The sequence below is a fragment of the Corvus kubaryi genome, unplaced genomic scaffold, assembly GCF_017639235.1.
Source record: "Corvus kubaryi isolate FWS band 111438036 unplaced genomic scaffold, C.kubaryi_AGA036_p1.0 37385, whole genome shotgun sequence".
In the NCBI taxonomy this organism is placed as follows: Eukaryota; Metazoa; Chordata; class Aves; order Passeriformes; family Corvidae; genus Corvus; species Corvus kubaryi.
The window spans coordinates 16,897,360-16,910,608 of NW_024581127.1; the positions used below are offsets into that span (position 1 = coordinate 16,897,360).

At 34.4% G+C, this 13,249-nt stretch overlaps 1 protein-coding gene across 49 annotated transcripts in view; it reads left to right on the top strand.

Moving 5' to 3' along the window:
• RIMS2 (regulating synaptic membrane exocytosis 2) overlaps nucleotides 1–13,249 on the top strand; it is a 452,323-nt gene that overhangs the window by 240,025 nt on the left and 199,049 nt on the right. For 27 of the 49 annotated variants that reach the window (XM_042036199.1, XM_042036232.1, XM_042036200.1 and 24 more), the window contains 2 exons: nucleotides 3,342–3,388; nucleotides 4,547–4,659. In XM_042036199.1, coding sequence (XP_041892133.1) covers nucleotides 3,342–3,388; nucleotides 4,547–4,659 — 160 coding nt within the window. Of the gene's footprint in view, nucleotides 1–3,341; nucleotides 3,389–4,546; nucleotides 4,660–10,250; nucleotides 10,299–13,249 lie in introns of all 49 variants that reach the window. The other 22 variants (XM_042036214.1, XM_042036210.1, XM_042036188.1 and 19 more) reach the window with 1 other exon arrangement.

Genomic DNA, 13,249 nt, shown 5'->3' on the forward strand with positions numbered 1-13,249 from the left:
CAGACTACATTACTTGTCTCAGAAAAGGAGGTCTCAAATTAATTTCATACACAAATCTTTCATAGTATCTCTCAAATAGAAGTTTATAGCAAAAGTTTCAAGGAACAGCTCACATCTTGAAAATACCCATTTTTTAATCTTTCTGCATTCTTTTCATTGTGTAAAATCTCCCGTATTATTTCTTGTGCTTTTATATTTGCTGTCTGTTGTTCAGCTTCCTTATCATCACGTCTTCTGTTATGTTGCTGTCACTAGAGCAGCTCATCTATAATTCCTTAAACAGTCATGTGGACTCTCAAGATGCCGCCTTCTGCATTAACTGCTTACCTTGTAGTCTGAAGAACTGAGCTAGATCAGTGATAAAAGAGTTGTTCAGTGTATTTGATTCCCATTGTCTTTTTGCAGTAGATGTAAAAGAGTCCCAGTGATGAATACTTCCTACAAATTGGTAGGTTTTAGATTCTTGTTAGGTGTGTGTGACTCTTGGGAGTTTGATATGAACAGCATAACGTCAGAAATGTTTTTCATGAGGGTAGAGCTGATGAACTGGAAAGACTGTATTACTTTTCTCAGTTTAGAAGACTTCAGTTCCTAATCAAATGGACAACATAAATTAATGCCCTACGCTTGTGCAAGGCAACGTAACTTCATAGGATCGTGTTCTGCTCTGGGAAATAAAGTTTCAGTGTATGTAAAATCTTAAAAAGTTCTTATTTACCAGATATCAGAAGTGATATTTATTTTAATTAGAATTATTGATGCCCAGTTGAAGGATTTCACTTTTGCATTGAGTTAAATCTTATTACTTATAAGGAGAATTTCTTGATGGTTTCATGGCAACACTTTAAATCGTGCAAGAAATCTTCAGTTACGGGCAATTAACTTAGCTGAGAATATGTTGTCACATCCTGATATTCTGAGTACAAAACCAAATTCCAGTAAACACAGTTATTAGTTTTTATTATAGGCTATCTGCTGTGAAGACTGAAGATGACAAGCTAAGCTGACAAGGCAGATAAAATTGAAAGCCATTCTAAAAAACCCCAAAAATTGAAAGCCATTCTAAAAAAACCCAACAACATGAAACATGCCAGTTTGTCATGCAGTTTACCACTTTTTCCATCTTAAAATAAAAATTGATGGCCAAGTTACTAATCAGTGTGAGCTGGTTTTCTGTTGTACAGAAGAACTTACCTATCTTCTGCTTTCTAATTCTCAGAAATAGAAAACTTAAAATGAGTGTTATTTTCATGGTTTCATCTACTTTGAATTTGGAAGAAATAACCCACTGTGTTTTAATAATTACTCTATGCAACCTGTTTGCAGTGGAACGTATTATGCAAAGAGTCATTATAAAACTAATTTTACTTCTCCTCCATCTGTTTATCTCAATGACAGTTCCTTGTAAGAAATACCATTCACATTACCATGAAATACAGGGATCTGTATGCTTTAGGAACATAAATGATAATGTTCACAGCTCTCAAGTTTTTTTTTCAGCTATCTATAGAAAACTCTTATTCACTCTGTTCAGAATGATTTATATTTTATATCTATATATACATAGATATATATATGTTTTCAAGGTTTTCTTTTCAGATGCATGTGGTAGAAGAAATTTTTTGAATTTATGAGTTAAGCTCAAGAGTGTATTTCTGAGTAAATTACTAGGCGAATATTGGTTCCTGTTATAAATTCTCTACATGTCAAATATAAAAAATTAAATATTTGCTTCTTCAATAGTACTTGTGAGTTTCTCGCAAGTTTTCGGTACTTACAGCAGAGATTTTTCCTTATCTGTAGTGGGCACTTAGAGCAGCTGCATGCCTTCTGGTTTGTTTAAATTATTGGATACTGTGTGTCAACTCACTTGGAAAGATTCCTCAGTCTTCTTAGTAAAGCTGTCTTTCTAGCGAGTCTTGAAAAGTGTTTGGAAGAGGTATACTAAAGGTATTCTGGAAAAGCTTTTCTAAAGAAAATAGTTAAGTTATTTGTATATCATAACTGACTCTTTCATTGTATGAGACAGTGGATATCACTGAAACATTTATAATTTCCCTTTCCTTTTCATTTACCTTTTGGTGGGTTGATCTTGACTGAGCACCAGTGACTTGCTCTCTCCATTTCCCTCCTCAGCAGAACTGGGGGAAGAAATAAGATGAAAAAGCTCATGGGCCACTCATCAGTTACCATCATGGGCAAAACAAACTTGAGGGAGATTAATTTGTTAGGAATTAATAAAATAATAGGATTGTGAGAAATAAAACCAAAACTGAAGCCTCCTTTAGGTTCAAATTCACTCCTTTTTTCCTGGTTTTTCTGCCTCTCTCTCCACCAAGCACTCCATGGCGTGGGGAAAGGGAGTTGCAGCCAGTCCTTCTGCTCCACCTTGTTCCCTGGCCTTGCTGTCTGCAACGATGCTTTTCTCATGGCTTTTTTTTTCTCATTGTTTTCTCTCACGGCTGCTGCACAATTGTTTTACCCTTTATTAAATGTGTTCTCACAGAGGCACCCAAGGGGCCAGCTGGGCCCAGCATGGTGCAGCCTCCCCTCACCATGGCCACCCCTCAGGACTGGCTGTGGCCTTGGAGAAAGCAACTGCACTGAAACACACAGCATGATTTTCAATATTGGTCCTGCTGTGACTCAGAACTGAAGCTCTTCATCTTGCTTGGTTTTGCTCAAATGCCTCTGAAATTGTTTATTAGCATATTGATAGTCTTTATTAGCATACAGTAATGTTTGCCCCTCAGAGGAAGAACATATTCCTTTGCTTGGGGGGATGTGATTGAGTGCTTTTAAACTACGTGGCTTTGCACACAATTTAATGCAGGTGTTGCAACATGTCCTGTATATGAAAGTATGCAATTTTACCAAACGAACTTATACATTTTATTTGGTTATGGAAAAGGTATGATTGATTAAATTTGTGGTACAAGGACAGTAAAGAATGTACTGGGATAGCCATTATTGGCAGCTGAGTATGTTTGAGTGAGGGTCCAGTAAATTTAATTAATGTATAATGTCATCATAAAATCTACTACTCACAGTTTTAGTCTACCATTAACTCTGAGATTGTTCTTTTATTTACTGAATTATTTTATTTGTGACTGTGCAGCCTGTCTCCTACATCCACCAAATCTGTTCTGTAGGATTTAATTTGAAGCTGAAGTTATTTATACTGGATAATAGATAATCGTTCCAGTGGCTGAAGACAGCCAGCAGATCATACACCTTTCCTGAGGCATTCCATGGTGGATTGGGAAGTGTTATAGTGTAACTGAAACTTAAATATGCTTGTTAGATAAAGGATCAGCCTGTCTTAATTTTGCTGATTTCAGGGACATTCCCAGAATACCCGACAGCACACATGCACAGCTGGAGTCCAGTAAGTTTCAATTGTGGGGTAGGAAAATCTTCTCTCTCTTTTATGTAAGCACAAATAGAATGAAAAATGTCCTCTGCAGTCAGTATAGCTCTTGTCTCTTTGTCTATATTTGTCTCAGTATGTCATCTTACTGTATTATCTATCTACCTTTGTTTAATAATAAGCTATCAAAAGTCAGGATATTGTGGTTTAGATTCGACATTGGTTATAAGCTTAGATGAGTTTTGATTGAAGAAAGTATAATTCTAACTAATATATAAGACATTAATAGCAATTTTTAATTTCCTGCTTTCTTGCTTTGCATTTCAATTGCATCATATAAACTAAAAATGGAAAAGAAATGTTCTTTGTTTACAGCCTGAGTGATAGCTACTTTGAACTCAGAATACTCTTACTTTATTAGAGCCATTCAGTGCTACTTAAATTGACTAAACACATATTTCTTGTAGGGAAAAATAACTTGTTCTTTGGCTTAGATCTGATAAGATGGATTCCAGCCTGGAGTTATTTTTTATCATTGTTTTATAACTCTATTATAATAAAAGCCATGAATAAATGAAATGACATAAGCTTGATTATAATAATATGAAAAACTCTTTCAATGACTTTTTACTCATTGGCCAATTCTTAAAATTCATTTTATGTTTTGTGGGATGTGATAGAGATGTAGATTGTCTTTTGTATTTATAAAAATACTTCACTTTTGCTCTATGTTTTGTATGTCAAAACTTGTCCTGTGACCATTTTCAGACCTTGTAGATTTGAAACAAAATGCAAAATAACCATAACATGCATCTTGATATTTTTGTAAAAGTCTAACTAAAAATTAGTCTGATTGTACAAGATAATAAGTCAGAAGACTGAATTCATTTGACCACAGTAAAGTGTTTATTTTTGGGCCTTCAACTTACTGACATAATTACAGTCAGAAATATCTGAATAAACTATTTTCCATTCTATAAATAAAAGCTTCTGATTACATTTGATCACCAAAAGATTGAGTATCATTATTTGGTAATTTTAAATAGATTAAAAAATGTGATACTTATCACAATTTTACTGCATGTTTGGTTATATTTCTACAATTTTTGTTTAAAGAATGTTGTAAAATATGCATAACTGCTACTATTTATAACATATTTTTGTTTATAATTACAGGTTCTAGTTCATTTGAATCTCAAAAAATGGACCGACCTTCTATTTCAGTGACTTCTCCTATGAGTCCTGGCATGTTAAGGGATGTTCCACAGTTCTTGTCTGGACAACTTTCAGTATGTAAACATTTCATTGATATTAATATTGTCCTTTTTGCAGCATATACAGCCCTTACTATTGTGCTAGCTACCTCTAACAGAAATTTCTTGTTAAACTAGCTATGTTTTTTGTTTAATGCTATACATCTCAGTCTAGGCAGGACCAGAGTTTCATAATGGTATTCCATTTTACTAGCGTTTGGAGATTTTATAGAAGTTGAATTTGGTATATCCATGTATATTTATCTGGTAAGCTAAACTGGTAGAATCAAATTTTCAGAAAGGTCTAATCTTGGCCTCCAGTCATGTTTGTGCTATTGAATGTAAACATTTTTTCAACTGTCGCACTTATGTGTAGAGTTGGTAGATTTTATTACCTGTGTGCTTGGAGGTTACTATTGCTTATTTCTTATGCACTAACTTTCATATATAACTTCCCCAGATACCCCTCTGATATTTTACTCATGTTGTATTTGCACAAGTGTTACTCAGTTTTGTTCTTCACTCTCATTGAGAAGAAAGTTCATTACGTGAATGTTTTCTTTTAAAGGGTACTTTTTTTTGTAATAAACTGAAGAAGTTGGGTTTTGTGCACCTTTCCATGTTGTTTACAATTCCAAAGTGTGATTTTTCAAAAGTGCTCAGTTGTGGCCTGACATATTGGAAAGGAAAGGCAAATGGAACGGAAACAGTGCAAAACTGGTGTTAAACAAGTTTGGAAATGTCACTTTCATGTTACTTCCAAGTTGTATATGTTGAATATACCATAAAAATATGCATAAAATCCAAGCAGACTTTCTAGGTCTCACAGAAATGGTTCATGGTATTGATAGAGGAGAGAAAGAATATTTTTGTCTCTTCAGTGGCCATGTTGGCTCCATTTTGCAGTGCATGAGACATTATTTGTTTGCTCATCTGACCAACCATTTACAATATATAATTTTTTATTTTCTGTAGCTGTTGTACTTAACTATTTTGAAAGATTCAATCCTTTGGATAAATGGAAAACTAAAAATCTTGACTGTAGAGTGCAGAGTGCTTTGCAAAAATACAGTGACAAGGGAACATGAACTGTCAGAATACACAGACCAAAGTTTCTAACAGCCCTCTTGTTTACAAGACAGTAAAAAATATTGATAGTGGAGACAGGGAAGAAAGAAGTTTCTTTTGTCTAAACTTCATAAAAGATTAGGCTGTCAAAAAGTTGTGGTGCCTTGCTCCCAGCATGAAATGTCAGATTCAGAGTTAGCTGCTCAGATGACCAGTGCACATACACTATGGAATAATTGTCCAAACAGGAACCACATAGAACTGACTTTCCCACTTTCTCAGTTTCAGATTAAAATCTTCGTGAGTTCAAGATTAGGATGTTTTAGTGAAGTCAGTACATTTTTTGATTTAGTGGTTTGATAGGATACTGAAGTTTGAGGTATATAATCATCGTATTGGGAAATTTTGAGGTATATTCTGATTTATTGAGAATAACAGAAAACCAAAGGTTTTATTTCTGAGAATGGCATATAAATTCAGCATTTAACTCAAGAAGGCATAATTCCTATTTTTATTTATTTTTTAAATGTTTCAATATATAAACGCCTATTCTAAAAAGTTTCTTCCCATCTAAGGAAACCAAATAATGTTAAGAGAAATTAGAAAATCTTTCATATTTGTTTTTGGTACTTCCTTATGCACTGTTTGCAATTACATTCAGTACTCCCTATTACATATTATCTGTGTTTCCCTCAGAGAGCAGCTGATATCTATCAGAGAACGCAAAGCTTTTGCTGAGTGAAAGGGAAGTCAGAAATACTCTGTAACTCTCTAAAACTGAAATGTAGCCATGTAAGATTAGTAGACATTTCGAAAGTTTGGATGGCTATCTTATCTGCCCAGCTAAAGAAACATTGGCAATAGCTGTATTCCATGTTAATCATGTTAAGGGCACAACCCAGCTCCTGCTGCTGTTGGGTCAAGACTTTGGGAGACAAGTGCTATACTTTTTGCTTGCAAGAGCAACATGGAATCTAACTGGGCACATGGCAATTTATAGGCTAGTATGCATTTTTATAAATAGAGGACTTTATGAGAATTGACGTATTCTACAGGAACAGTATTTTCACAAAAAATCAATGTAGTTTCTTTTTGATCTGATATTTTAAGATAGTTTTGAAAAATTAAAAATTTTGTGACATCAAATTTGGGGGTTTATGTTCTAGAAGGTAGTATGATTAATAGCTTTTCTTTCACTTTTTAATATTTGGGTTTATCATTTTACAATTTTAAAAAGTTTTGAAACTTTGGAAGACTTAGTGAAAAAATCCTGGTTTTAAAGTTGGAGACGTGAAAAATTAGAATGAACTATGAGATTTTCTAATTTTGCACCTTTAGCAAAGGTAAAGTAATAAGGTAAAACTGAATTTTAAAAATCTCCTCAAGTTAAAAAAAATATTTTAGTCTGAATGCTACAAAATGAAAGTGCTTCAGTATTTTGGTTTTTCATGTTTTAATCAGCTCTTTTCTAACAGAACAGTTGATGGATCACATGTTCATTCAAAATAGCTGAGTAAGGTGGAAATGAAAGGAAGTACTAAATTCTGAATGCAGTTGTGAATGTGCTCTTTATGGTGAGTGCCTAGGCAGGAGAATAACTATAGAACCCTGGCAGTAAATGAGGACAGGTTGCTGTTCTTTGTGGAAGTGGTGGGTCAATGACCTTCTGAGTGATGGTGGCTGAGTTCAGACAGGTGTGATGAATCTGAAGGAACAGATGAAAGGCAAGGTTTTGGAAGTGTTTTCCATATCTTCTGTGCCTTTGGACAGTAGCATGTAGTCCTGAAGGGTTGCTGTTAGTGCAGCTGTGGTTACTGTGAAATTAAAGGCAGTGAAATACAAGAGTTGTGAGCAGAAGTGGAGTACAACAGTTCAGGGGGAGGTCTGAAGTATTTGAATGAATACTTGAATGTAGGCTTACTCAGACAGTCCTCTAGATCCTTAAAGGATTTTCATATATTAATAGTATTTTGGAACCTATTTCTTTATGTTTGGTATGGTTTTGGCCAGTTTAGCTGCAGTGATTCCTCTCTAGTATTCAGGGATGTCTTTCTTTGTCCCTTGAGTTTTCCTCTGTATTGGCATTGGTCTGTGCAACTGTTTTCTTCTGTGGAGGTTAACAGTGTCAGTCTAGAGCTGACTAATAGGATTGACCACAAAGTAAACCCTCTCACACAGACAGGAAATCTTCTTTACATTAATAATTATTCTGCCCAAGTACATATTTAATTGAACAAATTATGTGCAACTACAGTAAACTATTGTGTGTTATAACTTACTAAGGCATAAAATTTATCTGTATTCTCTGCACATTATTTTATGGCATTTTTTATTCATGTTGTTCTTTCAGGGGAGTATCTGACTGTTATTGCAATTATAGGTTTTTTATTATTTGCTTGTCTAGTTCCTGTTTCTGTGTTTTTTCACTGAGTTGTTTTTCCTTTAATATAATTTTGAAAAAGTCAAAAGTATTCTTTGTATGCTGGTGCTCTTAGCTTCATTACTGCATTTTGGCTACTTTTTCAATACTGCATGAAAAGTATAACTTGAAATGCTTTTCCAATAGTTAGGTTTAAGGAATAATAACACAACTATAAGACCATGTAAATGCATACAAGTATTAAATCACAGTATTTAATTTTTGTACTGGTGGAACTTCTAACAGAAAAGCAATACCATTTATAAAACTAATCTATTTCCCAGTACACTTGAACCACAGAACCACTTCAGTAGATTTGCCGTACACATTCAGTTTATAAAGCAATGAAAATACAGTTGTATTAATTATAGTTGTCATATATACAGCATACTAGAAAGCCTTTATTGTACATTATGAAGGGCCTATATGTCAGCACATTGAGGGGGTGAAATCAAGTACGACACATGCTTCCCCTCCCCCTTTCACATGTTCTTTTTCCTTTTCTTCCTCCCCTTTATACCTCTATACAATTAAATTGCTGTTGCTCTAACATGGAAAGTTCTAGGTAGTGCACACAATGTGTTGATTTTCCTCCATTTCCAAGGCAGAATATGACAGGTGAGGACCCTTGGTGCATGGTGGGAGAGATTCTGTCCCTCTTAGGATTGCAATATCCTGTGATAATTTATTTTTCCCCTGTAAAATTGAGCAGAAGCAAGCTGAAGATCTACTTTTATTGTGAGTAGGTCACATTCTGACACCCTAACACTGGGCTCTGCAGTTCTGCCCGTGCAGAGTGGCAGGTAGAGTGCAGCTGCTGCACCTTTCAGGGCACGGGGAGCACATCAGACAAAACCTGTGATCCGGACTGTCAGATTTTCTTACGTACCTTCTTGCTTTGATGTAAGAATAGATTACTTCACACATTTTATGGAACAGATTTCTCCAGCATCTGTGCATGCCAAATAAGTAAGGAGGGTGGCAGAAGCATCATCACTGTGCCTATTCCCATGCCTTGGCTTCATTTCTAATGGAAGTGAATATTGAGTAGTAGCTTATTCCTATCATTTTGAATTAGATCAATAATCTCAGGAAAACTGAGCAGAGGTGAAGGAGATTCCAATCTGTCAGATGGCTGTGATTTTTGTGACCTACTCCATGCTCCTGCTGTCCCCCTCACTGGTCCTCTGAGGTATCAACACATGCTCCTTTTTCTGTCCATGCCCCATACTCTGTACCAATTCTGTGCCACTCCATTTGCTGTTGCCCTAAGCTGAAGGTGGAGAGTGGTTGCTTGGAATCTGCAGCTAGTCCAGGAATTTGTTTTGCCTGTACTCAATGTAGTCTTGATGTAGCCACTTCAGGCCATGAGGTTGTATGTGGTCTAAAATGTTACAGCACAAAAATATGTTATAAATGCATCTATATATGCAGTTTGCTAAATGCTCTAGATCCCATTTCATGCAAGGTCTTTCTGTGTATACCATATGTCATTTCTGTCATGATTGCTAGAGAATTGAAATACATAGATTGTGCCTTCCCCCATGTAATGCTAACACCAAACAGCACTAACTTTCTTTTAATTGTTTTCAAACTATTTAGGAGGACTTTTCATAGGCATGACTCTTAAAGTTGCAAAAAAGAGAAAACCTTTTATTTTACTCACTTTCCTAAGTAACCAAAGCTGTCAGTGTGTGAATTGTACTTGTTTCTCTCTGAATATGCATGTACAATTTCCCTGAAAGAGACAATCAACCTTATGTTTCCAACCCCACTTTTAAATCACACTTTGCCTACCTGTTCTTTTTGTTACATGTTATTTCTAAATCTATTGTAAATGTTGTCTATAGACTTGCCAAGAGAAATCCTTGCTCCTGGGGAATCAGTGGTAAAATTCCTGTTGACTTCCCTAAGGCAAGAATTTCCATCACAGGGTTTTGATATGATTTGGAAACAGATTTGCAGATTTAATTTATGCATTGCATTAAAATTCTTTGTGTTAGATAAATATGTTGTTGGTGTAAAGCTGTGTTTAAAGTAATAGTTATGTGTCTTTGTTTTTACTTTTGGTCTTTTAGTTTCCAGCGTGTTGTCTTTTTTGGTTTTGTTTTATTGCTTTTTCTTTAATTTTGCTTACCAGAGCCAAAGCCTTAGTAGAAGAACAACGCCTTTTGTTCCTAGGGTTCAGGTAAAGACTTCGTCTGCCTGACAGAAAGTAAAGTTGTGGGTTTTTCTTTTGTTTGTTATGGAAAATGCATAGTAGGAAAACGTTACATTGTAGTCCGTTTTCCCATATTTTGAGTGTGTTGCTTTAAACCATATTAACAACTGTCATGTCATCTTGTGAGCAGCTTGTAAAACTCTGCATGGGGGTTAAAATATTAAATAAAAATTTAAAGAGACAACTAGTTTTTGTTTGCTGTCTGCCCAGTATTAAACTTATACAGGTTTCAATAGTGACGATGGCTATGCATCCCACATACAAAATTTGTGTATTGTTTAAGCCATAAATAATTCTGTGCTTGAGTTTATTATATAAAGATGAATGTCTCTTTAAATCATTCATTATCATTACTTAACACTTTTTTTGCATTTTCCACATAATAGTAGCGCCTTGAGTAGAAGATGGGCAAAAAATTTGTACCTTGTTTAAATAAACAAATTTCTTGTGTATGAAACTTGGTTCTTGCATTTTTAAGTACATAAAAATAATCAAAACTCTATTTGAATAAAAAATGAATTCTCCTGTTGTCTTATTGAATTTCTTTAGCTTTGATACTCTGTTTAGGTACAAGTTGTTTGCCTTTTCATTAGGAAGCTCCTAAGGTACTATAGATTAATGCAAAAGTAGGTTTTACTAATATGTTACAATGCTTATCTTGCTTTGCTGCATGTTTTTCATTTTCTTTTTGCAACTAGAATATTACCTGATTTTCTAACAAAATATCTTTATGATATTTTAAGATGTTAATCTTTTATGTAGCAGCTTTATAAATGTTTCTGTTGTTTGATCAATTGATGAAGATGTAAAGGATGATCTAAGTGATCAGAAAGAGATGACTGAATTCCATTATGAAATGGAAAAGAGATCTTATATTTATATTTATATTTATATTTATATTTATATGTAAAAAGGTCATATATTTATAAAAAAAATCTAAATAAGACTGTAAATAAGACATCAAATATCACTCATTTGATAAAGTACATTCTTTTTCACAACATAGTATTCTCGAAAGTATTCCTTACAACTGCTTAAATATAAATTAAAAATTTAAAAATTCTAGAGAAAAAAAGAGATTATAAAATAATGTCTTGATTGTATGCTTTAGAGTTAATATATTATGTGCTATTGACATAAACCGGTTTTTTATGAAAAATTTAAAACATCCTTTTGCATGATTAAGAAAGTTGGGTTCTGCTCATGATAATGAAATCAGAGGGGTACAATCACAAGTCATTAGTAGTTCATGGAGGTAAATATTATGTATGACATAAGTAGTTTTTTAATATTTATTTTCTTTTTATATAGGTGATAAATAAAGTAAAAATTATATGGGATTTGATTGTTCAATTTAAAAAAGAAATCTCTGCCTGAAACCTGCATGTTTCATGAAATACTGTAATGTAGAAATAACATGTAGTAGTTCCTTAATCACATTATGCAAAATAAAGAAATAGACATAAAATTTGTCTGTTCTACTTAGACTAATATCCGCTAATGAAAAAAAACCACCTTGCTCAAATGATTATGGTAGTCATTTGAGAAAAAAAGTGTCATGTTTGTTAGAAAATATCTAACAAGAGGTGAAAATGTTCAAGGCTTACTTGCTCACCCTCTGGATGGATTATTTGTTATATTGTAGATAAGGATTGTCTTTAGCCCCAGTTTTTTCTCTACACAGTCAGTGCCTGTGGAGTCTTTGTGGACCTCTCTAACAATTTTTTTTGCAGAGCCTAGTAACAGTCAAAGCTAAACATAAGACTTTTGACAAGAGTTCCTGAAGAACTCGAAATTATGACCTTGGCAAAATCTTTACAACTAGTCTGAGACAAAACGTCATCCATGTGCCCACTTTTAGTAGTGATGGTAAAGATTAATGTTAGAGATATTTGCCATGCAGGCTGCAGAAAGAAGATGAATTCTCCAGTGGTCTTCAAACAAGGGTATTAGGAGCAGTCCAGCAGCAGTGCAGAGCTCTGGTTACCTTTTTGGCATGACAAATTCACTAAATCAGAGCTCTGAGCTGTTGTTTATGGCTGTCCAGAAGTATAGATTTCATTGTGGGCTGTGGTATAGCTGTCTCTGTAGAACTCCTTAGAAGAATGAGGATCTCCAAACATTCTGTTTATGCTTATTTGTTTCATTGCTCTCAACAGGAAATGCACATCTTTTTTCTTACTTGCATCTTCTTTGCTTGTTAGTCTGAAAGTGATCCTTTCTGGCAAAAGCTCCTCTCCCACACTTCTCTCCATGTCGTTCCATTAATCTTCTAGCTCACTGGATGATTTCATAGAATCATCATTATTTTATTGGGAAGAAAAACACTCAGTTTCTTTCTTTTTTTTCCTATCGAAAGCCCTTCTGAGCTTTTACTAATTTTACAGTACTTGTAAAAGTGCATCTTTATTTCCTGAACTTTGAGATTCAGTTTAGCATACCAGTAATTTTCTAACTTTAAGAGTGATGTTTTATGAATCTTTGTAGGGAAAAATCTGTTCTTAAATTTGTGTTTTCTACGCAGTATCTCGTTTACTTGGCAAAGCCTTCTTTTGAGCCAGAGTTGCCTCTGGGTTTTTTCTAACTTCAAAAATTTCAGCCATCCTTTTGGCTTTAATACATATACAAGGTAAAACCACTAAAAGAAAAAAGAAATCTAGATTAGGGAAGCCTAAATACTTCTATAATTTTCTGGCCTTTATATCCTACAAGCTTTTCCATTTGACAGCCTTTTCTTGCAGTTGTTCAGGCATATCAGACAGCAGCTGAAGCAGAAAGCAACAGTAGTTTGATTTAGCAGCCCTCAGTACTCAGGATTCTTTAGAGTTATGTTTAAAACCATCCAAAACTTACCTCAGCTATGTCAAAGATCTCATCACCTCAGGGCAGTTTCAGCATCTACATAAGCTTAAATTCAA